Source organism: Chinchilla lanigera, unplaced genomic scaffold, assembly GCF_000276665.1.
Source record: "Chinchilla lanigera isolate Chin_1 unplaced genomic scaffold, ChiLan1.0 scaffold00036, whole genome shotgun sequence".
In the NCBI taxonomy this organism is placed as follows: domain Eukaryota; kingdom Metazoa; phylum Chordata; class Mammalia; order Rodentia; family Chinchillidae; genus Chinchilla; species Chinchilla lanigera.
In genome coordinates this window covers 4,364,530-4,390,868 of record NW_004955437.1, presented here as the reverse complement: position 1 = coordinate 4,390,868, position 26,339 = coordinate 4,364,530, and the positions used below count along the sequence as shown (strand labels likewise).

Sequence of the window (26,339 nt, the reverse complement as noted above, 5' to 3'; positions counted from 1 at the left end):
TCCAACACTGCTCCCCACCCTCCTCCCACACTGGCTGCCTCAGGAAGAGGTGACCCTGCTGGGGTCACTGAGAATGCTACTCAGCTGTGACCAATTTAGGGGTGCAGCTGAGAGTGAGGAGCTGCAGGGCTGAAACTGATGCACCACGTTCTCCACCCTGGCAGAGGGAGGGCACTGCAGCCAGTGGCCTGCGTCCTGACTTACACTAAGGAGACGCAGCCTTTCTGAGGGGCCTGTCAAACTGTCAGTCATTCGTCAACCAAGACCATCTAGCGTGGTGAATTATCGCTGTGTCAAAGCAATCCAGGAAAAGGAAAGCATGTATAAATGACAACATGGGGAGAAGAGAGCTTCCGCCCTGTGGACCAGAGAACAATTTCAGTTTTTGCCTTCTGTGCCCCAGAGCCCCTGGGAACATTACGGAAAGGGTAAAGTTTACCCCCTACAGACAGGGCTAGATCTTGCCAGATGGTATACATTTTGCTTCCAGATGTACATTCTTCTAAGCTCCTCCTGTGAAAATAACCACCACCTCCTTGAAGCGGATGGACTTCAAAAACTCACTGGTTTTGGAGGAATTTGATGCAGGTCTGTTTTTTAAATAAGTGCACCTAGAGAGGGGTGACCCAAGCTTGCACAAGGGACAGAGCTAAATTTCTATCTTCAGTGCTCGGGGGGCATGCCTGCTCTTCATGAGTGTTTAAACAAGATCATTCCATGTGATTTCTTAATGTATAAATTTGTGTAAAATATAGGCTGCACCTGAAGATAGCAAATGTGTATGTTGTATAATTCCTTGTATGGATGTGAATGGGTGCAGGCTCTTTCCTAATTTGCCCTGTAAGTCAAATAAAAAGCCTGTCACTACTGTGTCTCTCTTGCTCTTCCTTTGGGAGAGGAGGTTTTCTGCAGTGTCAACCCAGGTGACTCATGGTGCAGAGAAAACACAAAAGACGCCAATTCCAGCCCAAGGAAAAAAGCCCTTGCTCGTTACTTATCCCATGATTCTCATCTTCGGAGCACTTACCAAGTACTAATTTGTCCTCTGCAGCCTTTATACGGGGACTGCAATGTCATTTAATTAGAGAAGTTGGGTGGTCGAGTGGCTTCAGCAATGACGGATGGCCAAATGGATGTGTATTCTAATTCCACCCATTCATTTGATCTCCCCTGTCCAAATGAACTCAGCCCATTAAATCCATTTTTTTAAAAAAATCATAAAAGCATGAGGCTTATTTGCAAAGGGACCACTGGATGTGAATGGAGCTGCTGTTTAGAGATGTATCTTCGGGAAAATAAACTTTAAATAACTGCCTCCTCTTGAGGTTTGCAATGCACTCTTACAGAAGAGCAGAGGAATTGCAGGTTCTCTCTGATTCCCGCACTAGTTCAGTTTTCTCTGTTTGAACATCAGTGTACGCATCTGAAGTTCTACACACACACACACACACACACACACACACACACACACACACACACACACTCTTTTTCGGCAAACCGTGGCAATTATCTCTGACAATCCTCAGGATTCTTGTTCTGGAAGCAACTCCTGATGTTGGCAGATAGAACATCTGCGCTCTGGATCCTCTGCACTAGTCTGGCTTTGGATTCATTCGCTCCCTGACTGATGTTCTCGCCTTTCCGTGCCTTTCCTCTGCCACGCACCAGGAGCAAAACAGGGTTTCTCTCTCTCCCTCGCCTCCCAGGAAAACACGGGCCCAAACCAAGTAAGGACCACGAGGTTCCGAGGGAGGTGTGCATCAGACCCAAGGGTAAGCCCTTCCTCTGAAGTCAGACTTTGCTTCATAGGGCTTCTGCTAGCATAAAGAAAGGGTACAGGGAATGAGCTGCCATGCTCTGCTGAGGCCCAGCAAGGGAGACCAATGAGAATTCCCGGCCCCAGACCCAAGCAACATGCACGATAAAGCCACAGTCCAGTGACTGTTGCCCTACAGATGGGAGGAGGGAGCTCCAGACTGAATTCGTGAAGGAGCCGGTTCGTGCCATGTGCCGTGGCATCCCCAAGCATCAGGGACCCCTCCCCCTTTTCTATCTTTTCAAAATCCTGTGCATTTCAGGCTCTGTCTGTCTCCATCTGTCCTTCACTCTCTCCCTTTCTCCCTTCTTCTCTCCCCATCCTCCCACCAACACACACAGAGAAATACTAAAAACAGTGAGGTTTCCCTCATCAGAAATCGGGGGTCAAACCAGCAGCCCAAAGTAGACTGGATAATAAACACAGTCAGATGGGTGGAGAAGAGAGAAAATAGATGCATTAATCTGTGATGAGGAGGAAGGAATAGAAATTGAGTGCCCCCAAAGGTGGAAAGGGGGTGGGCAAGAGATTGATGAAGAGGCCAGAATATAAGTAGATACAGAAAAAAGAAAAACAGTTCACTATGGCGGTGCATGCCTGTGATCCCAGCACTCAGGAGGCTGAGGCAGGAGGATTGCTGTGAATATGAGGCCAACTTGGGCTGCAGAGTGAGTTCAAGTCCAGCCTGAACTGCAGAGTGAGACTCTGTCTCAAAAATTAAAAAACAACTTTTAAAATAAATAAATAATACAAAAAAGAAGACTTTAAATGTGGAAAAGAGCTGCAGGAAAAGAAAGGAGGAAATGATAGAGGTGGAAAAAGAATGAGAATTATAAGTGACAAGCGATGGTGTGCTAGGTTAGGAGCCCCCTCTCCAGTCGAAGTTATTAACTCCTCCTTCCATAAATCTGAGCTCTTTCCCTGTAGAGTTCTCAAATCCCAAACCATGATGGATTCTTTTCTTTGGCACAAAGACTCATTTCAACTAACACAGTGATTTTGGAAAGAGAAAAAGACTCATAGCCTAAAGTAAATCCAACAAAACTTTTATTTTTTCTCCCACTGATGCCAGGCACCAGCATTAGAATGAATTACCGTGCCTCCCCGGGTGTAGGGACAATAGACCTCAGAATTTATCTTAGTACAACCTCCAACCAGGAGCAAAAATCAATAGCTGAGAATTAACAAACACTGAGAAGTCCCTCGTCCCGAGATGGATCACCTAGGGCTGGAGGTAACACCCAAAGAAGACTGGCAGGCAGGCAGGCAGGTGTGTGTGTGTGTGTGTGTGTGTGTGTGTGTGTGTGTGTGTCTACAGGAGCATTTTTTTTTCAAAGCTTTCCAAATCTCCAGAGTAAAAGAACAAGGACACGGGGCAGCAAACAGTGTTTACAGGACAGTTTTCAATTCCCAGGACCTAAGGTGGTGTTAGAAACACAGTCAGGACTTGAGAACATGACTACACACATTTAATAGCTACACCCAATTTTCAGCAATCTACAACCATTATGTATGTTTCCGGCTGAAAGAGACAGGTGTTTTACCACTATATTTTTGCCCTCCAGAAAGCTTCACAATCCTAAGGATTCCACAGCAATTGAATTTATAGCCTTAATGAACCCCGCTGGTACCCACCAACTAGATGCCACTTGATGACAAAACCACCCTCAAGCTCTTTCATCTTTCAAACCCTGGTGTTGTGTTGGAAGTGGAGATCAGAGAACCAAAAGGCAGAGCCACATGCCACAGCCGAGACACCTCATTCTGCTCAGGCTAGACCAATGTCCTTTCGATGACATCGCCTGGAAAGGTCCAGTGGAACATACAGATAAAAAGATGTTCACGTGCTCATATACATAACAGTCACATTACGTTAACATTATTTGTGTTGGAAGATTCTTAACTATCCAGAGAAACATCTGAAACATCAATGTTGCATAAGGCCTTAAGAAAAACACCATCTTCAAGAAACTGGCCACAACCACGGAGCCTGCCAACAAAAGCATGATGGCACCACAGCCAGGAAAGGTGTCACATGTATGAAGTCTCAGTATCAGACACAACAGCCGCTCCCTCACACTCGCTCTCCTGGCCTTGAACTCTGTCTGCTCCTTCTGCCAGCAGGAGGGTCTCTGACCTTGGCACATTGCTGAGGAAACCTTGGGCTTGATCCTCATATGAGAAACGTGACAGCTCTTGAGGCAGTCTGAATCTGTGGTACAGGACACACACACACACAAGAGCATGCCGGACCACCCAAACCCCAGCAAAGCCTCCACACTGGAGTCATCTCCATAATGACAGGTGGAGATGCCACATACCCTCTGCATCAGCCACCCGCATGCAGTGTCACTTTCACTACACTCAAGATGGTACCTACAGGTGGATTTCTAAGGGCTGCAGCAGTGGGGTCTCAGAGACCCTGTGTGAACTTCAGAATCTAATTTCTCTCCTCCTGGGGCTGGATTCTCCCAAGCTGCGCTCTCCTAACTTGAATTATCTGTTTGATCACTGTTAGGGCTTGTGTCTAGACTTTCCCCAAAAGCCTCACGCAGTCATACGTGGGGCTTTTCAGAGGTGGCTGGGTCTGAGGGTGTGTGATTACTAAATTAGCCTCCTGATTGGTTTGGCATAGTTCTCGGTAGGCATAGTTCGGGGTATGACTGCTACCTGCCCTAAGATTGGGTAGCTTTGATAGACTATAAGAGATACGAAAAGCGCTGTTGCTTGTTTGCTGCTTGCTGGCTTCTGCCTGCCCTGCTTTACCATGAACTGTTGCTCTTTTGTGATGGCCCATTACCACGGCACCCTGCCTTGGAGCCAGCCAACTATGGACTGAAACCTCTACACACTGTGAGCTAAATAAACCTTTCCGCCCTTAATTTAACCTTTCCTCCCTTTACTGGGTGTAGGGTATTTTGTCTCAGCAATGAGAAAAGTAACTAAGACAATCACTTTCCTCAAGAAATCCCCTCTCAGGTCCCCAATTCACCCAGATTGGCCAGCCTTTTCTTAGACCATGAGGCTTCTCCTGTTATTTCCAGGAAACATGCAAATTGTGTAGAAATTCTCTTTCCATAAATCGTTCTTTGAAAACTCTAGAATGTGCAGAACCTAATATAATCCACGCCAAGAACCAGAAGAACCAAAGACATTATTTTTTCATTAATAAGGATCTAATGCAAAGAAATTCTTTCATATCACCCACCTTACGCCATTTCATAACGCCAAACACAGTCATCAGAAAGAATGTGATTAAAACAAGCTGTATAGCAAAGTCATTTCTGTCCCTGAACACTGTCCATTATAAATGAACTGTTATGTGTATAAAAAAATATTTTGCCTGTAGATACATATGCTTTTCTCTAGCAATTATTAAAATTTGCTTACTATTTCTGAAAAGTAATCTCTGACAGACTGAATGGGATAGATAAACAACTCCTAGGGTCATCTAGGGGAAATGAATTCCCAAGAAAGGGACAATTGACCCTAAAGCAGAAGCTTATTTAGTGTGTTAGAGCAGGGGTCAGCAAACTGCGGCCCTCTGCTTGGTTTTATAAATAAAGTTTTATGGGTATACAATTTGTTTACATAGGACCACGGTTGCTTTTGCTCCTCAACCACAAAACTGAGTAGTCATAACAGAGACAGAATAATCAATAAAGCCTATTTGCCATCTGGCTCTTTACAGAATGTTTGTCAAACCCCTGATTAAGGTTAACATCAAGGAAGCAAACGTAACTGGGAGAGACAGGCCCGATGGCTTAGGGCTTGGGAAGACAAAACTATCTAAACCGTCCACCAAACAAAAGGCACATCCTCAAGAGGCTAAGAGGGCAGATACTGTTTATAAATTGGGGCTCAAAGATTTCTCTTCATTGATTCATTCCAGGAGGCCCATTGGATCTCTCCTTTATTTCTGGTCCCCAGGGCTCTCAGCCTTTTTGCCAATGTGACAGGGATATGCTCAGCTGAGAGGCTCCTAGGTACACGTCCACAATAGGTTCAGGTCAGTGAGGCATCTACAACATAAAGGTAACTTTCTGGCTGCATTACTAGAATTACAAAATCAACACTCACCAATAATTATTTGCCACAAATACTTTGATGCAAACATAATATTTTAAGGTAGGACACAAGATACAATGAACCACTCCTACCAATTGTGTCATCTAGCATTTTTGTTATTCACATAAAATTCCCCAGAAACAAAATGTACTCAAAGATGTTGCTATCCAAAGTGTGGTCCAGAGGCCAGTGGCACCAGCCTGTATTGGGAGCAGAACCGCAAGCCCGACCCAAGTCTACTGAATAGAATCTGCATTTTAACAAGATCCCTGGGAGACTTGGCCGTTGAAATTTGAGGCTACAGTTCTAATAGGAATTGGCTTCTCACTGTTCTTTTTCCAAGTACTGAAAATGTAGAGTTTTAAATTTCAAAGAGGTTACCCTGATTTATATTATTACACTAGTGAAAAACGGATACAACTTAAATGTCTAATAAAGAGGATCATCTGAATCAATGCTGGTATATTCGTCTACACAGAATCATCGTACAGCTGTCAAAATCAATATTACAGAATAATATGAGAATATATTCAGTTTATCATTAAGTGAAAAAATCATTTACAGATAGGATTAATACTAAAAAGCAGAAATATAATTTAAAAAGAATGTAGATGTTATAAAACTTTAATAATATTAGTAATATAATAAAAGGAGAAAAGGGAGAGGGATAGGCGGTATGAGGCAGTGTAGCTATGTTGATTTCATCATCCTGATGGCTGCAGGCCAAAATTTACCATTTAAGGCTGATTAATCAAGTAACAGGTTGCAATAATATCTAAAGATGTAGCTAATTAACCAATAAATAATAGACTTAGTTATCTAGGGATGGAAAGGAGTAGCAAGAAGGTAGAAACAAAAACTTATTACATGCATTTATAGGATATTACTAAATTCTAAAGAAGTAGCAAGGAGGTAGAAATAAAAACTTATTGCATTCATTACAGGATATTACTAAATTCTAAAGGGGCTGGGGATTTAGCTCAGTGGCAAAGCGCCTGCCTGGCAAGCGCAAGGTCATGAGTTCGATTCCTGGTACCGGAAGAAAAAAGAAAATTCTACCTAAAAGTATGAAGGATTAAATAATTAATATAAAGTTCAAAAGATAACTTCAGAAAAGAAATTTAAATTTTCCAAAGTATCAAAAGAAACACACACACAAAAGGAAAATAAAACCAGAGACTATAAAGCAAAAGAAGCAAAATAAAGAAAAAGCATAGCATAAACTGTGATGAGATAAATAAGACTTCAATAAGTATAAATGAACTAAGTCCTATATAAAAGCAAAATGTTTTCATAGTGGTTATGAAGAAACCTAACTATCTTCTATTTTCTATCCACAAGCAGCATATCTCATAAGAATAAGCAGGCTGAAAACAAGAAGACAAAGACTTACTTGACAAATGCAAATAAAATGTAAACTTGGCTCCCAGTCTTGGTATTTGATCAGGATGAACTCGGCAGCGTGCAACAAAGAAAGCAAAGAGGGTTATTATAACGATAAAAGACACACTCTATCATGAAGACCTATAAGTTGCATTTTTTATATATTCCAAGATTATTAAGTGCTTAAGAAAAGTATCATTCCACTAAAATAATTGATAAAATGTAAATAAGGTTAGCAAATTGAGTCTATCAGCACCTTAAAAAATAATACATCACAATCAGGCGTGGCTTATTCTAGGAATACAAGATGGTTCTGCATGAGTAAATCTAAAACGTAATTTATTTTATTAAACTAATAAAAAGTCAAGATTAATCTCCATTATATTAAAGAGGATTTTGTGAGATTCAATATTCATTCTTAATTTAAGGGGAAAATATTTTAATAAAGTAAGTACAGATATCTACCCATCTACTTCTCCCCAAAACTGGCATTATACTTAATGAGAAAATTCTAGCCAAGTGTGGTAGTACATGCCTATAATCTCAGCACTCAAGAGGCTAAAACAGGTGGATTATCACAAGTTTAAAGCCAGCCTAACTATATAGCAAAACCCTATCTCAAAAAGATAAAAAAAAAATTAAAAAATATATATATATGAAATGTGCTCAGTAAGTCAAGAACAATGATATCGCTGACTTAATGTTTTCATGTTTCTTAACTACTATTCTGATTTAACTTTTTTTCTGGATGTTCTAGCTAATTTAATTAGAGAAACTAGCCAAGAGTTATAGAAAGTGGGAAGAACTGAATGTTATGTTATTTTAAAAGGAAGTAGTTGCTATATGAAAAATTCAGGAAAATTAGCTGAAAAACCATTAAAATTACTAGGAGAATTCAGTTAAGGATAGGCACAAAATTAATATACCCAAATCAATAGCTTTCCTACACACACAAAACTACCACTAGTTGGAAGAAATAATCCAAGACTTACACTTTACATTAATAGCAAAAGATAAAATAACCAGGAATAAGCAGGAAGTAGTAAGATCAATATGAAATAAACTTGAAAATGCAATTGAGGATCAATAAAGGAGGTTTAAACAAATGCTGGACACATCCCGAATAGTAAATACTAACTTGAAGATGTTTCATTATTTGTAAATTTAGTGTGACAGCAATAAAAATACAAAAAAAAATGTTGAGGACCTGCTCAAACTAATTCTAAAGATCACACACACACATACACATACACAAAAATGTATTTTTAAAAAATAAAACTAAAGTAGCAGGGGCTGGGGATTTAGCTCAGCGGCAAAGCGCCTGCCTGGCAAGCACAAGGTCGTGAGTTCGGTTCCCGGTACCGGAGAAAAACCAAAATAAATAAATAAATAAATAAAGTAGTAATATAGGTGTCTAGTCCACTCAAATTTTAAAACATACTATAAAGCTATAATGAAAAATAAGGTGCTAGAATGTAAAAAGACTAATAGATCAATGGAAGTGACCAGAAATTCCAAAATAGATACAAATACACAAGACATGTAGGATATGATACAGATGGCTCTTAAACTAGCAGGCAAGACATGAGTTATTAAATAATGATACCAAGATACCTGAATAAATACAGCCAGATCCCTCTCTGTAGCCCTACGCCAAAATAAATACTAGGTAGATTAAAAAACTCACATATAGAAAATGAAAGCACTAAGTAAATATGGAAAAAAAAAATTTTGCTGTATGACACAAACATAAACCCAGAAGTCATAAAATAAATACACAAATTGGACAACAAAAATTTCCCCATAGAAACAAAAACACAAACAAATTTAAACAAATTGAGGGGCTGAGGATTTAGCTCAGCGGCAAAAGCGCCTGCCTGGCAAGCGCAAGGTCGTGAGTTCGGTTCCCGGTACCAGAGAAAAACCAAAAAAAAAAATAAATAAATAAAATAAAATAAAATAAACAAATTGAGCAAAAATATTTGAAACGCATAACCCAAAGAGCTAATTTTCTTCATTTGTAAAGACTTCCTAAAAGAAATGAAAAGAACTTCCAGCGGTTCAGTGGGAATGGGCAAAGGATGAAATGCTTCCTACATAAGTACAAATAGCTGTTACAGAAACAGGTTCACCCATAATGAGAATTTTAAATGACAAGCGTAGGGGCTGAGGATGTGGCTCAGTGGTAGAGCTCTTCCCTTGCACACACAACGCCCTGGGTTCAATCCCCAGCACCACAAAATGAATAAATAAAATAAAAATTTCAAGTGTGAGGTGCCATTGCTCACCTGTCAGATTGGCAAAGAATGGAAAGTTAGATTAACACCCTGTGTTGTCCAGGACAGGAGAAAAGGCCATTATCCTATGGAGTTGGTAGGCGTGTAAACGTATCTATGCAGTGAAATAGCTACCAATATTAAACCATGTATCTTGGACCAGCAAATGTAATTCTATCCTGGGGATATACTCACATGCATGGAGCTGCACAGGGATCACTCACATGCACAGGGATCATCATGTATATTGCTTGTCACAGTGGATTAGAAACAAACCCCGAAGTCCAATCACATTTAAGTAGGGGATGATTAAATTATCACCTATCCCTATGGAAGTATACTCTGTACCTATGAAAAAAAAGAAATAAGTAGCTCTACCTGTACAGATATAGAAGAATTATTTTTAAAAAGTTAGATTAAAAAGAAAGCAAGTAGGCATGGTGGGGTGTGCGTGGAGTGCCCGCTTTGTGAGAGCCCGAGGTGGGAGGATCACAAGTTCAAGGCCAGTCTGGGTGATACAGCAAAATCAATCGTCTCAAAAACAAAATTAAAAACCCGCCAGAACCAAGAGGCACCCAGCATTCCTTCCTAGAATTGCCTCCCCTGAGCAGCGAAGTCCTCAGAAAGCACCCAGTTTCTCAAATCCCTGTTTCCTCTGACCAAAAGCACCGCCCCTCTGTCCCCGCCTTCTTTGCTGGGGATACCTGGTCCCCCTTCAAATTCAGCATGATGTCACTACCTCCAGGAAGCCTCCTTGTCCCACAAGCAGCTTGCTCTCACTTGCTTAGACATCACACTCCCCCTGCACACCCCGCAGGGTCCCGGCTGCCCCACCCCCACCCCGTGGGACTATGTTCTTGAGAAGAGGAAGCTCGGCCTCCGTGTTGGCTCTGTCACTCAGAGCCAGCCCCAGGCCTGGCGGGGGCCAGGTGCTCTGGGAGGGGAGGCAGGAGGTGGGAGGCCGAGGGACTCAGCACCCACCCCCAACCATGGCCCGGGGGATCTTTTAAAAATGAAAATTGGATCATGTCCTTCCCTTACATAAAAACTTCACAGGTACATAAATAAAACCCAGACTCCTGAAAAAAGAAAGAAGCAAGCAAGGGGCAGAATCGTGATAAGGGGTTCTCATCTGGGAGCTTACAGAAGAAAAAGGGAAGATGAAAGGTGGGAGGGAACCCTAGCCCTCTGTACTTCCTGATTATTGAAATATCCGCATATCAGTACGATACCTTATTCTAGTCTGTATTTCTAAAATGATGTGATTCTTTTTGTAAATACTGTTTTTAAGGAAATTTCCAAAAAAAACTAATTTTAGTTACAGAATTGGAGTTACAGTAGTTCCTTTGCTGTTCCTTTTTCCCTCTGTTTGGTGTTCCAAATGAAGTTTGAAAAATGGCAGCTGGGTGTGGTGGCACATGCCTGTAATCCCAGCAACTTGGGAGGCTGAGGCAGGAGGATCAGTGTGAGTTTGAGCCCAGCCTGGGCTACACAGTGAGCTCAAGGCCAGCCTGAACTACACAGCAAGACCCTGTTTCAAGAGAGAGAGAAAGAGAGAGAGAGACAGAGACAGAGAGAGAGACAGAGACAGAGAGACAGAGAGAGAGACAGAGAGAGAAAGGAAGAAAGAAAGAAAGAAAGAAAGAGAAGAAAGAAAGAAAAAGAAAGAAGGAAAGAAAGAAAGAAAAAGAAAGAAAAGAAAAGAAGAAAGAAAGAAAGAAAGATAGAAAAAGAAAGAAAGAAATGGAAACTTTGTTGTCTGCTTTTAAAATACCCATCTTCCTCAGCTTGGATCTAATAATCCCTCCGTTGGTTTTCTCTTCAGCCTTGACGGTTTATGTCAGGGGCTCTTGGTCTGTGGTGTGCCGAGGTCAAGCGGGAGCCTGTGAGGACGGAGGCTCTGGGACTCCACCCGTGCGCCCTGACTCAGCGGCTCTTCACAGCCAGGATCTGCAGACTCCTCTGCGGGAGAGGGGCCCATGAACCGCTGTTCAGAGTGCCCAGCACCGCACTGCTCCGGAAAGAGCGTTTAGGTAGAGGCCCCGTGTGGGACAGCGGTCCTCTTCAACTGCGGTTTCCCCAGGACTGAAAGTATTAGGTGGGAAATTCCAGTAATCAATAATGCGTGTGTTTTCTATGACTCTTACTGGTTTCATTGTTAATCTCTTACTTCACCTAATGTATAAATTCAAGCTTTATCACGGATACGTATGTATGGAAAAAAACATAGAAGGTATAGGGTTCAATATTATCCATGGCTTCAGGCATGTCTCGGAATGTGGGTAAGGGGGACTGATGTAAAGAATTTAGAGGAAAGTGGCTTCTTTCTTCCATGGCCCCTACACACACACACACACTCGTGCCTATATAAACATCCCCATTCTCTCCCACACCTTATATAGCGGTTCTCTGTGCACTCCCCGTCTTCTCACTCGGCTTTTTGAGAATGACATTCAAGACTTAAGCCCAGCGCTCCAATATGAAATAAAAATACGCATCACGGAATCCAAAGCACTTAGTCTGAATTTTACTTCCTTTGGTTTAGGGACAGATTTTTCCCTGCCAGCAATGGCAGGTCCTAGTCACCCCCAGTCCCAGCCCTCTCCAAGCTCTGATGTAGACAGGCGACTGCAAGGCTGCCTGCTAGGTCTAGGGAGAGGCTGGTGTTTTTTTATTTTAAAATATGCATATAATAAATCACTTCGGGTAGCTTTCTCTGGCTTTCCCAGGACCTCTGATGCGCCCTCGCCTCTGTGACTGGCCCAGCGAGAACGCCTGAAAAAGCAGCGCACATGCTTCCCATAAACACGCCAGTGGCTTTTCCACATGACATAAATTATCAAGTGGGAGGTGAAGGGACCCAGGCTGGGTCGCAGCGGCTCTAAGCTACCCCCTGGTGGCAGGACTTCTGTGACAGGGCCACCCAGCCTGCACTCAGCCTGCGCATGGGCCGTGACTGCGTCCCCAGGGTACACAGCCCACAGCACCTCCTAATACTTGCTAGTGGCAGCGGCAAGAGCCCAAAACAAGTAATTCAAATTTTACTTTCTTCTGTCCAACTGGGAGTCACTGGTTCTTCCAATTGTGTGACTTTCTAACTTTTTGTATCACAGTTTTTGAACCCAATCTTACTGCCCAGATGGATTAAAAGCAAATGTGGAAGACTTCCCATGCTCAAAGTAAAACCCTGATAGCATGAAATATAAAGGCCTGAATCATCATTGGTAAAGCTCCAAAGCTTTTTAAAGAAAGGTCTTCGCCGCGATCGATGGGGACATTTGCCCCTGCCCTGGCCTGGAACTCGCAGAATGGGTCAGAGCTGGCCTGAAGGTGCCTGTACCGCAGAGGTGCAATTTGGGTGACTCAGTCAGAACAGAGAGGGCTAAAGGGGGACTGAAGAATGGGCTGTGGGGCTTCGAGCCCACTGTGACTGGAGTAAGAAGAAACAGCCCGGGGCGGTGGGAGGGAGAAGGCAGTGGTGGCCCAAGTTCTTCCAGGAAATGAAGAATTTCTTGAGAAGTCTATGAATTTTGCACCTGGAATCTTACTCTTCAGGCATCACTAGAAACCATCTCTAGTCAGGAATAAATGTGACACTGCCCAAGACGGGGGGTGGCAGGGACACAATGTCATTTTGGGGTCCCTTGTACGAGTTTAACTGTCCCCCTGAACAGACAAGATGAGCTACTGGGAGGGAAGCAAAATCCACTTTACTTGTCGGACAGAATGAGTTCACAGAAGGGATTGCACACCCCTTTTCCTGACGGCAGATGCATACTTTAGCGGAGGCCTCACTCGGGGCTAATGGTCAGGCCCTGAGTGGAAATTCTGAGTTCGTCAGGCCTGAATTTGGGAAATCAAGGTTGCACCTAAAGCTTCATGGTCTGCTAAGAACAGCAGATATACACTGCCCTTTCTTCTCCTGCTGGGCATGTAATTGGTTCTCATACTACTTTTCCTAGAAGGCAAGGCTATCGTTGCAGGCACCCTTTGGGAGGAAGGGAACAGAGACAGGTGAGAAATCTTTCACCCAGATGGGCCGAAAGCAATCCAGGCCCCACCTCATTATCAACAGTCACAGCGTCAACATGTGCTCCCGAGGTCCCTCCGCAGCTAGGTCTCTCCCGTGCTCAGGAGAAATCTCTTACCGGGATCACTGTACGATCAAACTTCCCTACTGCACAGTTACAAGCACTTTCGTTTTGTTTTTGGGGAAAGTGTAGGACACACATTTTTAAATATAAATTAATTCTTTCCCACAACAATGCTTATTGACCTGGCCACTGCAGTAAAACTTTCACTACAGAGATTTGTCCCTTGCATTAAGCTTTTAAGAAAGAGGTCAGGGGCTGGGGATTTAGCTCAGCGGCAAAAGCGCCTGCCTTGCAAGCGCAAGGTCGTGAGTTCGGTTCCCGGTACCGGAGAAAAACCAAAAAAAAAAAAAAAAAAGAAAAAAAGAAAGAGGTCAAAGTAAAAAATCTAAGGGATTAGGAAAGTCTTACAAAAGTAAATGAGAAAACAAAGTCTCCTCCTAAATGCAATCAAACCATTCATGTTTCGCAGGGATCCATCGGCTTCCCGTGGCTTCCACACGCCCAGTTCAGACACAAGTCTCAGGAGAAAAGACGTCTCCGTGAGCTGGAGGGACTTCCACTCACCTTGGTGACTCTGGGGGACAGCCAGACTCCCCGCTGGCCAAGGGCTAGAAGGGGAAACAACTGCAGACCAGAGGAACATTCCGCAAGGCCTGAAATGCTGTGCCAGTCAGCCTCAACTACGTGTCTCTATTCTTGTTGTCATTTGCTTTATTTCGTCCCCAGATAGACCATATGCCCAGACAGCTGGCAGTGTGTCCGCTTCTTCTCATTAGCATATCCCAAGTGCCCAGTGGGGCGTTCACATTCAAAACAATAAGAGACACAGTGGTGCCTTGGCTCATGAACTTAAATTCTTTCCACGATTCTGGTCACAAACTGAATTGGATGAGAACTGAATCAAATTTCCCCAGAAGGTTATCAGTGAATCTAACCACTGAATTGTATCCAGTTCACATCCAATTCGTTTTCTGACCAGAATCATGGAAAGAATTAAGTTCATGAATGAAGGTACTACTGTATATTTAAACTTAGCTAAGACTATGCATTAATAGTTGGGTAAAAAGAACGAAAGAACAAACGTCCATTACTTAATAATACCTCCTGAATATCAAAATTACTTCCATAATAAAGAATTAATAGGGGGCTGGGGATTTAGCTCAGCGGCAAAGCGCCTGCCTGGCAAGCGCAAGGTCGTGAGTTCGGTTCCTGGTACCGGAGAAAAACCAAAAAAAAAAAAAAACAAAAAAAAAAAAGAATTAATAGCTGAACTCTGAAGCTGAAAACTTACTGAAGTTTGAATTACTCGGAAATTTCTTTAAAATCTAAAGTTTGGACATAAGTTTTGTTTAAAACTAGAGTCCTTTTACTCATCAGTAAGATCCCTAGAAAAAGTACTTGATGGCTTTGTTGTGATTTCAATGAACTCAGACTTGAACTGAAAGAAGAAAGAGCACAAAATCAACCCTGATTGTCACTGTAATTTCTCACCCAAACCACAGGCCAAGGGACTGCTGTTTAAAGCGCTTAGAAAATAAGGACTACCCCAAGCAGCCAGCACGCCCGAAATTCTATTCCAGCCCTCCCCTCTGTCCACACCGAAGTTTTTCTAGCTTAATTTATCCCTGATTAATAAATAATTAATACTCAGTAGCAATTAATATCCCATCAACTCTTACTACTGACTTTGTGAAATCCCTCCCCATATCCGTCACTTTGGCCCTCTTTCTTTTACCAAGTGGGGACAGAATAAAAGGAGATCGGAAGACGGTGATGGGTAACGCATGGGCGCCTGTGTCCGGAAAAAAAAAGATGTCTTATGAACATTTTATAGCTCAGCATCATTAATGCCTGAAAAAGCAGGAATTACAATAGAAAGCAAAATGAAACCCCCAAAACTTGGAACTTAAACTTTTCACAGAACAAATGTTATAAACATTAGAAGACCTCAAGAGAATATGTACATCTAAAACACAGCCCAGTGATATACCTAATTGTTACTTCCTAGTGCTCCCCAGCCTGCTCTCTCCAATGACGAGACAAAGAGGCCTCCTTTCCTGAGTACATAACATTTATAAACTGCATCAGCCCCACAGTGAGCATCTTTCAAGGAATTTCACCCAAGCCAAAGAGAAGATCGAAGATGAAACTGCAGCAGGTCTGGCAAAGAGCGGAGAACTGTGCAGTCGCAGAGCCAACCTGCAAGCTGTCCTCAGTCCCTGCACCACAAATCAAGTCCATGTTGTAGGGCCAGGAGGACGGGCCCGGCCTTGGCCTGTGGCAGCGGAGCCGGGTCCTAAGGCCCCGCCAGAGGTCTGATCTGTAACTCGCGCTCCAGCTGCTCTGCAGTCAGGCTGCCCTGGATGGCCTCGCAGCCCGGGTTGAACACAGAGTAAGCGCTCTTCTCGCCCTCCTTCTTCTCCCCAGGGCCTCGTGTGCCTACGTACATCCAGTAGAACAAGGACAGCACAAAATAAGCCAGGCCAAACTCCAGTTCCACGAACAGTCCCAGTAGGACCAACCAGAGAAGAACCTTCAGGAAGGTGATGTTGGTCAGCAAAGACCCGCTGCAGTGTGGAGGCGGAGGCGGAGGGCTGGCGACATTCCGTGGGGGCTGTGACGTGTTGCTCCTGGGCTGAGCCGCTTCCTAGGATACACAAGCAAACCAAGTAAGAGTAAATGGTAATGGTGCTGAGGGTCAGAACTAATCTAGAGAGGCAGTTCTTATTACTCTAGGAAGGCTGTGGCTCATTGATTTCTATTTCCCTGCCCGACTCTCTAAAACAATCATCACCAGAGAGCTTCTGTGCTGACTGAATGGAATCAAAAATGATCAGCACTTAGCGAGATGTGACCCCATAAAAACCCCACAGCATTCAGATGGATTCCCATTTGTGGGAGCCGTTTCTTCACGTTAGTCTGCTGCTAACACAAGCTAATTTGTGCCCCAAACAGAAACTGCCCGGTAATCGACAGTGCAGCAGCCCTGCTGTCTGCCTCCCATGCAGAGTCAAGGGACATCTGCTGATTTGATTAGAGGAGCTCTAACAGGATGAGTGACATGACTCTAAAACAGAGGATGCTCAAAACAAAAGCTCTTTTACATATTAAAAACAAAACAAAAACCGCTGCTCCGGCCACTCCTGGACCCTCTCACCATCCTAAGCATCCCAACCAGGTCCTGGCTGCTCACCCCAAGGCCTGGGCTGTGGCTCCTAACTTAGTTAGATTCCATGCCTCCCGTCTCCTCCTCCCCAAACCAGCTGAGGTACAACTGCTACAAGAATTGTCTAAGTCACCCACTGACCTCCCGCCACAAACCTTCAACAAAGGTGTTCAAATCTAAACCCTGGGGTGGGAACCCAAGGTGCCCCACACATTTGTACCCAGGCCCCTGTGCCAGACGCCAATGGGAGACAGGTGCGTGCTTCCTTTAGCCCACAGTTTTCCAGACTTTCTTGGGCATGACCTACAGTAAGAAAAACATTTTACACTGAGACCTGGCATACAAGTGTGCAGTGGAAACAAAGCTTCATGAGCAGCTCTCTGCCTTTTCCTAAACAATTTTAAAAGAGAATGCAATCTTCTACGTTCACCATCCACTAAGGGGCCACCACTTGCAGTTTGACAAACGAAAGCCTAAAAAGATGTCCTGTACCACACGACCCATAATCTATTGCTCCATAAATGACCCCTCTGCCCCAGCGTGACTGATCTTGCTACCCAAAGACATCCTGTGGCTTGGAATTGCCTCTGGCTCCTGTCCTCACCCCAACTCCTTGCCTGCCTTCTAAACTAGTGAGATTGCTGAACTGGGCCTGCCCTGACCTCCTTGGCCATAATGCCCCAATCCCGGGGCACTAACAGACTCGGTCTCACTGAGCACCACTATTTAGCATCGGGGTGTCCCACTTTTGATTTGGGTTCCATGTGTCCCTGGAGTGCACCTAATGCAGAAGCAAAGGACTGTCGTGTCTTTTGGTGTGACAGGCACCCCGTGCTTAGGTTCTCAATGCCAAGGAACTTTCAGCTATAGCCTCTATGCTTCTTCACAGGAATATTTACAGGGGGACTGCAAATACTGGCCTCCATAAGAAAGTATTAGTCGCCCGATGTATGGTTCAAGAAATTCTGTTTGGTTGGGACTTTCTTTTTAGAGCATCAACACTGTAATTACTACCTTTTTGATTAGACTATAAAGTCTGGAAAGGCTCTAACATCTCAACAACGTCCCCTACCCCTGACATTTATTAAAGAAGAAGCGTTCCTCTAAGGTGTGGCCACCGTGCCCAATCCTTCTCGTCCAAGAGGAGGAGTGACGAGGTTGGGAAGGTCTGGCTTGTCCAGGGACAGGACATGCAGAGTGACTGCTGCGTCCTGCACAAAGGGGATGAGACGATGGAGGAGTGGAAGGCAGCAGCCAGGCCACACGGGCCAGGCAGGCCACAGTAAAGATTCTGGAAATGGGAAACCACGGAAGGTCTTAGTGGGGAACTCACACAGTCCCACCCACCTTTAGGACCACTCTGCATGCAGAGAATGCATTTCTATTTCCCTGCCTGACTCTCTAAAACAATCATCACCAGAGAGCGTCTGCACTGGCTCCAATGCAATCAAAAATGATCAGCAGGTGCTAATGCAGGAGAGAAACTGGCAGATGTTAACGCAGGAGGCCCAGCAAAAGAGGCCCAGGCGTTGATTAGGGTGGCAACAGATGTCAAAGAGCAATGATGGATGGATAGGTACAGTATCCATCTGGAACATACCTGAACCAAATTTCCCAATAAGCTGAGTTTATTATTCAGGGAATATAAAAAGAATAATGTTCAAATGCCACCACTTACTGAGTGCTTCCCCAGTGTCTGTAGTCCTGGAGGCAAACATTATTATTATTCCCAATTTGTTGTTGTGGAAACATTTCCCACTGCACGCAGATATGAAGCGCTAGGAGAGCAGGACTTTATCTGTCTTAACCACACAGTCTCCAGGGTTTAGGATGGAAGCTGGGCACTGTGGCTCATGACGAGATTGTTGAATGAATGAATCACAGTGAGGGAAAGGGAGAAATTAAAGAGGCACAGCATCTGCTAGAGAAGGAGGCAGGTGGTTTCAGCAGGATTAGAAAATTACCAGCAGAGCTGTCACAATGCGGCAGACAGGCATCACAGAATGGAGCTCTGCGCTTTGCTTTTCCTCAAGCAAAATTAGCAGGGAGGAGGAGGAATGTGAGTATTTCCTGATCAACGACTACCTCAGAGATGCAATTATAAACAGATAACTAATGAAATCTCCGACAGGCCACAGTGTGCCATCAGAACTATCAGACTGTAACTTTGAGAAAAACAAAATTTTAATGAGAATTTTTATACCAGAGCACACCCAGGAACAGTTAGGTCAATGAAAACGAGCCTAAGCAAGTTGCTCGTGAAGAGCGAGGCAATCAGTAAGAACCAGCCCAAGATTCGTCATTTCTTCTCATCCTTCTGTCAGGCCATCAGCTTTGGGGCGTTTAATAACAGAAGCTTTCTCCGTGTTCAGTGTCTCTGGGTTCAACTCAATGATCTCATGCTCTTTTGGAAATAAGACACAGTCAAAAGCTCATTGTGTGCGTTAGACATTGTTTTTGCAACTGCAGGGGTAAACCAGAATAGGAGAAATGGATTCTAAATCTTGAGCAATTGTGCTCAGTAAGCTCTAATCAGTAATAGCCAAAGACAATTGAGAAAAACTGCGTGCAAGGAAGTGGGAGTGCTGAACCCCGCTGCACCCCTCTTTCACCCTGCAAAGAGGAACCCTGAATACTGTGCAGAACACAGAACAGTAAGTTTTTGATTTTAAAAAAAAATCCTTAGACAGATGTTATGCAATAATAGATGAACTTATAAAAAATGACTTTAAGGTGAACAGGCATATTGCTCCCATGCATTCTGACAGCTAAAAGGAAGTTTTGGACTCTTACTACACTAAGCTTTTCTAACCTAAGTGATATCCAAGCATATGCCCTACTGGTAGTTACAGACCCAAACCTTTTGTAGGGTTTGTATTCAAATTCCATTTCTAAAGCCCAAGCTGTCTGCCACACTGGCCCATGTGTTCCAAGTACCCCTAGCCTGACGCCTTAATTACCACCACTTGTGATCTGTATTCAACTGGACCTTTGTGCTCAGCTTGGTCCCGGAGGTGTCCCAGAGCCACAGTATGTGGAAGGGAAGAGAGAAAACCCAAATAAACTCTCCAGCCTCGCCTGCTTTCAGTTGACTTTAAAATCATTAATTTTGGAGGCGACATAGCTGAGCAATGTATTGGTCTCAGGACACGTCTAACAGAAGCCACCTAACAGGTTAAAACTACTGCCTTTCTTCATCTCCCTGTTCTTCTATGTCTTCAGGAGTCACTGCAAAGTTAGCTATTCCTGGGAAAAGGAACTAAAAGGAGTGGGAGACTTTCTAACCATCAACTTTAAAGAGCCCAAGGCATCTGACTGGTCTTCAAGTAACTTCAAAGTGTTGGCCAAGGACGTGCTAAGCTTGTTCTTTAATTAAAAGTAAAATAAGCTGGGCGTAGTGGTTCATGCCTGTAATCCCAGCACTCGGGAGGCTGAGACAGGAGGATTGCTGTGAATTCGAGGCCAACCTGGGCTACAAAGCAAGTTCGAGGCCAGCCTGAACTATATGGTGAAAAACTGTCTCAAAAAGACCAAAAAAAAAAAAAAAGAAAAGAAAAGAAAGTAAAAGCAAAATAATATTCAATTTGTAGGGAAATAATGTTTATCTAAAGAACTACTAGGACGGGCCTAAGAGAAGAAAATCAACGGTTAACTCCATGATGGTCTGGCAGAGAAGAAAACATAAATCCTGCTTTTCTCCTCCCTCCCTTAAAAGCCCTCGGGGCCCTGAGTTTCCTAAGATCTTTGCTCTTCTTCGGTTTGCCAGCACTCCAAACCAATTTCTTCTTGTCCCAACCACTTGTCCTCCAGTATGAGTGGCGAGTAAAGGAAGCCATACAACTGGGCGTGACAGCGAGACCTCAACTTCCTATGAACAATTCAAAAGCAGAGTTTCATTCTGCCTGGAGTCAGGGCTGCGTGGGACCTGAGCTGGGAAGAGAAGCATTAGAGCCACGTGTCATTGGCAGACACCCAGCGCCGCAAACACGAAGTCTCACCCCAAGCCCTAGAGGAGCCTGCAGCCCCGCCCCGGCCCCGCCCCGGCCCCGCCCAACGGCCCCGCCCCCGCCCGGGCTCCGAGGACACGCGGTGGGCGTGTCCTCCCTGGGGGCGGGGCCTGAGCAGTTTCCACAGAGGCCTTGGCGGCGTTCCGGAAGCCAGATGCGGGACAAAGCCTCTGTCCTCTCACCTGAGCGGGGGTGGGCGGGGCCCGGGCACTCGCGGGCCTCGGTTTCCGTACAAGTATCAGGAACCGTCTTAACCAGCCTGAGGCTGCCTCTGGAGTCGTAAGGGCTTCCGCCTTCTCTCCCGAGGTTTGTGTGGTCTGACTGGAAGTGCGGGGTTGAGCTGCCTGCCCGGCCCGTTTGCGAGCCGCCCGGAACTCGGCGAGCCGCTGTTCCATGGCGCGCGCCCGCCTCCCGCGCTGTCCGGCGCCGCGCCTGCGTAGGTCGCTGTGTTGCGCGTGCGCGCTGGCGGGCCGTGGCCCCTTCGGCGCGGCGGTGACGTCCGGTCCGTCCGCACACGCGGCCGTACAAACGCGCGTGGGCACGGCGGTCACCTCCTCCAGGTGGTGACCGGTAAGGGGCCAAACGAGGCCTGCCCTGTTCCTCGCTCTCGCCCCCGGCTCCCCGGGGGATCCCTACCTTGCTCCTGCCCGGCTGGGGCTCTGGTCCCGACGCATCCAACTTTCTGTAGCGTTGAGCGCCCCGCCGGCCGCGTCCGGGCGCACCACGGTGAGAAGGTGCACCGGGACGGAGAAGGCGGTGATCGCTGAGGTTTCTAGTGTCACGGTGCGGCTAGCTCTCTTTTTTTTTTATCAGGGTGTGCGGATCTCGGTACTTAGGGACTTCTCAGTGCTCGCAGAGCAGGCTGTGCAGTCCTCTGGCCACCCTGGAAGTTGTTGATGTGGGCTGATAGGTCAGAAACTTAAAAAAAGAAAGAGAAACAAAATCTTTAGGACTGGCAGTGTAGCTCAGTGATAGAATGCTTGCCTAGCGTGGGGCCATGGGCTCAAGTCCCCAGCACTGAAAAAAAAAAAAAGGAGGGGAAAAAAAACCTGAGGCAGGCATGGTGGCCCACACCGGTAATCCCAGCACTCTAGGAGGCTGAGACAGGAGGATTATAAATTCGAGCCCAGCCTGCACAATTCAGCAATTTAGTGAGACCCTGTAAAAATTAAAAAGGGCTGGGGACGTAGCTCCGCACGAAGGCTCAGGGTTCAATCCCAGTGCTGTGGAGGAATAAAGAAAAAAAAAGTTTAAAATACAGAAATCTTAAGTATAGCTTAATAACTGTTCTTGTACAACTACCACCCATCTAACAAACATTGCTAGGACTGTGTGCCCTTGCACTCAGTACCCATCCAAAAGGACACATCTGGCGAAGTGCCTCCTGCATAATCGGCCCTCAGGTATTTGTTCGATCTTGCATACTTCTAGTCAGTAAGTTACTCCAGCGCTCTTTCATTCGCTTAGCAAATATTTGGGGCCATGTGTCGAGTATTCTAGGGCCAGAGAGGTTCTGGGGTGAATGAAACAAAAACCTCCGTTTTCTGAAAGCTTACGTCATAAATGGAAAGACAAGCAGTAAAGGAGCAGGCAGCTACACACTTAATGTAAGGTCGGGTGCTGATCAGTGCTGTGAAGGAAAGTAAGGAATGCGAGTGGTGGGGCTGTTCAGAGCCAAGGACCAGGAAATACCTTTCTGAGGCTTTGCTATCTGAGCAGAGACCTAATTTACGTGAGGCATGTAGCTACCAGGACAAGAGTATTTCAGGCCGAAGGTGGTGGCCTGTGTGTGTAACCCCAGCACTTGGGAGGCTGAGGCAGGAGGGTCGCAGGGAGTTTGAGGCCCTACATAGTGAGACCCTGCCTCAGAAAAATTTTTTAAAAAAAGGAATATTTCAGTCAGAGGAAACCGCAAGTTCATAAGTCCTAAGACTAGCTAATATACTTGACCTGCTCACAGCACATCAGGGAGGCCAATAAGACTAAAACAAAGGAGATATAGCTCAGTGGCACAGCACCAGCCTGGCACGTGCAAGGTCCTGAGTTTGATTCCTGGTGTGAAATAAATAGATAAATAAATAGGACTAGAATAGAGAGGCGGAAAGGGAGGGAATGCTATAAAATAATGGACAGGTAGTCAGGAGCAGATATGTAAAGCATTATACGCCATGGGGAAGACTGTTGTATTCTAGGTGTTCTGTGAAGTAACTGGAGGTGTTTGAAAGAGAGGATATGATGTATGGGTCACACTGGCTGCTGGAGGTGGTGCCCTGGTAGACCACAGGAGTAGAAGGGAAACCAGTTACAAGCGCACGTGGTAGAATAAGGGAGGCAGCAGTAGCATGGGCTAGTGTGGCAGTGCTCAGAGCGGTAAGAACTGGTCGTATTCTGAAATCTTGAAGATTTTGCCAGCATGGTATGTGGATGGTTTGGGGGTAGAGCGTGAGAAAAAGAGGGACCAAGGATGATAGATTTCTGTCGCCATCCCCCAGTCAAAAGAGAAAATGACGACAAATTTAGCTTTAAGATCTTAGCTTCCATTTGCATTTCTAGAATTGAGCAACCCCGCACTTAAGATAGGTGTGTTTTAAGGTACACCCCAATAAGAATGGATGTTCCAGTGAGCGGAGGAGAGGAGGCTGACTGTAGACAGAAGAGGGCTGGGGAAAGCAGAAACAGAACACCAAGTGGGTTGGTTTGTCTTAGTTACTTTCCTTGTAAAGATGAAAGCAGAGAGGGCATTATTATACCAGCTAGCATTTGCCTGTTTGGGAATTTGTCTCCTGATTTCTTGGAAGCTGTGCTAAACCACTTAGTTTTGGCTTCAGATTCAAAGTGGTACGGAACTTCAGCATGAGCAGCTACTTCTTGGGTGGTCGATTGTCGAAGCATAACGGCCTCCTATAGATTCTACTTAATACCCCCATGCACACTGATATTCTGGGTAATCAAGTGAGTAATGCTGGGCTCTGCTACTAGCAAGGGGGAAGTTTAGGAGGAGGACAGGCCAAACCTTGAAGGTTTTGTTTGGGACATTCCAGGGGTTTGAGGTGCCTGTTGGATATCTGAGTGGACTTCCAGTGGAATAGTGGAACCTGGAATTCAGGGGAAAGTCAGGGCTACAGATGTGCAGGGGGAGCAGTCGGCGTGTGTGTCATGTGGAAGTCCCGAGACTATGAGACTCACTCGAGAGTGAGTGTGGATGAGAACATACTTGAGCCATGAGTGATTAGAGATGGTTTGTAAAGCAGAAGAGAATGGGGATGTTATGCCTCGGGGACCCTTGTGGAGAAACCATAAATGTCTTGGCCATCTCGGCATACTAGGAGTGGGGGTTCTCTTTCTAAAGAGACTGGAGACCCTCTTATTGTGTTTCCTACTTCATAATGACACTGAGATCTTCGAGTGTATTTGTGGCCCACATCTAATAGGCTATAGAATTAAGGAGGGTGACTTGGGGACTGTTGGAATCAGGGTCCCTGGCAGGCGGTGTAGCACCTTGTGAAGGGTTAAGGAAGGAAGAGTGGTGAAAAGTTAGCTGTGAAGGTGTGGTAGGGGGAAAGGCAGCCAGCAGCGGTGGTCTGATGGTCCGTGGGGAGTGTTACCAGCCTCCAGGGTGGAAGCGGCAATGTGACATAGTGGTTATTAGAACCCAGTGAGACCTGTAGCTGCAGGCGAAGCCTGGAGTCAGGGAGGCCTTCCGGGAGCACCGAGCAGGTGGAGAAGGGTAGAAAGAATCAGCAGAAGCGAACAGGAAATGTTCAGGCAAGCACTAACCCCGTTCCTGCTGTGCCTTGCTTTGGTAACCTTACTTTCCCTTTTCTTTATTTTCTGCTTTACTATGAAATTATTTTGTCTTGGTACTTTGTAAGCCTCTTTAAATCCTTTCTTGGAAGAGGCCAAAAGATGGGAGGAAAGATGAAACATGATCATGAAGAATGGCTCCTGCCAGTAAGGGTTCCAAAGCTGTACTTCATGTGTGAACTCAATAAACTTTTCCCTTTGGGGGGATAGGGAGTGCGTGAGACTTGGATAGGGCATCTAGATGTAGAAGCCAGGACTCTAGCCGGGCATGGTGGCGCACACCTGTAATCCCAGCATTTGAGAGGCTGAGGCAGGAGGATCGTTGAGAGTTTGAGACCAGCCTGGGCTACAAAGTGAGCTCAAGGCCAGCCTGAATAGCATAGTGAAACTCTGTCTCAAAAAGCCAAAAAAAAAGAAGCCAGGACACTGATACACATCCTGCAGTGTGCAGGACATGCTCCAACAACAAAGAATTATCTGGGCCACAATATCAGGAGAGCCAGGGTTGAGCGGCACTGCAGGAGAAAGAATGGAAGCTACAGGTCCCTTGAAGCCTCAGAGTAAAACTTCTTTATTTTTCAGTGCTATGTACTGAACCCATGCCCTTTGCACTGAGCTACATCCCCAGCCCTTGACATTTTAATTTTGAGACAGGATCTCATCTTGCACAGGCTGGGCTCAAACTTATAACAACCTTCCAGAGTGCCAGGATTCCAGGTATGCCTGGCTTTAAAATTCATGACACTGTTTTCAGTTCATTCTACCGGTCAGAGTATAACGTAGCTAGGCCATGTTCCAGGAACTGAGAAGTAGAGGGTTCTGTCTTTTGCTAGGAGGAATTAAAAAGAATTTATAAACATCTGTTACCTTCCTCAAAAGCAGATGCTTTGGGGTGGGCTGAGGAAGGGTGAATCTAATTTTTTATTATGAAATACTTGCACATATATGTAATATATGTATATATATTTGTAAATTATAAGTAAATGCCCACGTACCCTGAGGCCCTGGGATAATACAGTATGTTATTTGACCCTATCTTTTATCCTCCTATATCCATACCATAAAAGGCAGGCTATCTTTCCCCTTTCCTCGGCTTTAAACTAACCATGCACATTGCTTTGGACAAATGGAATGATAGCAGAAATTATGCAGTGGTTGAAGTAGGTTTGCTCTGTCTGTCAGTGCACCCTCTGCTACTCTGAACTACCATGAGCTTGCAACTAGCCAGGCAGTTCAGGAACAGTGAGACCCACCTGACTGCACTCACCCTGCTGATCCACACACCTGACTGAGGTTTAAAAGCGAGCCCATCCTGAAAGAGCAGACCCCCAGCTCACCTGAAGATATATGAAAAATAGAGGCTTATTTTATATCACCAGAATTTTGTGGTTATTTGTTACACAGTAAAAGCAATCAATACATGAAAAAAATACTCATAAAAAATATTTCCTTAAAGTCAGTCTCCTGTGTTCCCTTGCTGATTCCTTCCCGTTTCTTCTTTAGAGTGATGCGTGTATTAATAGATTTTCTGTTGTTAACCCATCCTCCATTCCTGCAATAAGCGAACACGGTTGCTTTATAAAAACTCAGAGTGTCAGTGTGATAATGTTTAGGAATTTTGTCCTATGCTTATGAATGTCGTATAATTTTTATGCTACCATTGGAAGGTTTGAATTTTAAGATTATACTAGCTTATAAGATGCCTCCATTTCTATGCCTCACTAG

At 44.9% G+C, this 26,339-nt stretch overlaps 1 protein-coding gene across 1 annotated transcript; it reads right to left on the bottom strand.

Moving 5' to 3' along the window:
- Positions 1-15,463: 15,463 nt before the first annotated feature.
- Saysd1 (SAYSVFN motif domain containing 1) lies at positions 15,464-21,729 on the bottom strand. The gene is made up of 2 exons (XM_005389604.2): positions 20,993-21,729; positions 15,464-16,284 (listed from the first exon to the last, which is right to left on the bottom strand). Exons 1-2 carry the CDS (start codon positions 21,203-21,205, stop codon positions 15,934-15,936), a joined length of 564 nt encoding a protein of 187 aa, XP_005389661.1. The 5' UTR covers positions 21,206-21,729; the 3' UTR covers positions 15,464-15,933.
- Between the last annotated feature and the right edge of the window lie 4,610 nt (positions 21,730-26,339).

Coding starts and splice junctions, on each gene's coding strand:
- Saysd1 (XM_005389604.2), bottom strand. CDS start 21,205: ATGGAACAGCGGCTCGCCGAGTTCCGGGCGGCTCGCAAACGGGCCGGG. Junction 16,285..20,992: donor CCCCGCCCACCCCCGCTCAG/GTGAGAGGACAG, acceptor TGTGTATCCTAG/GAAGCGGCTCAGCCCAGGAG.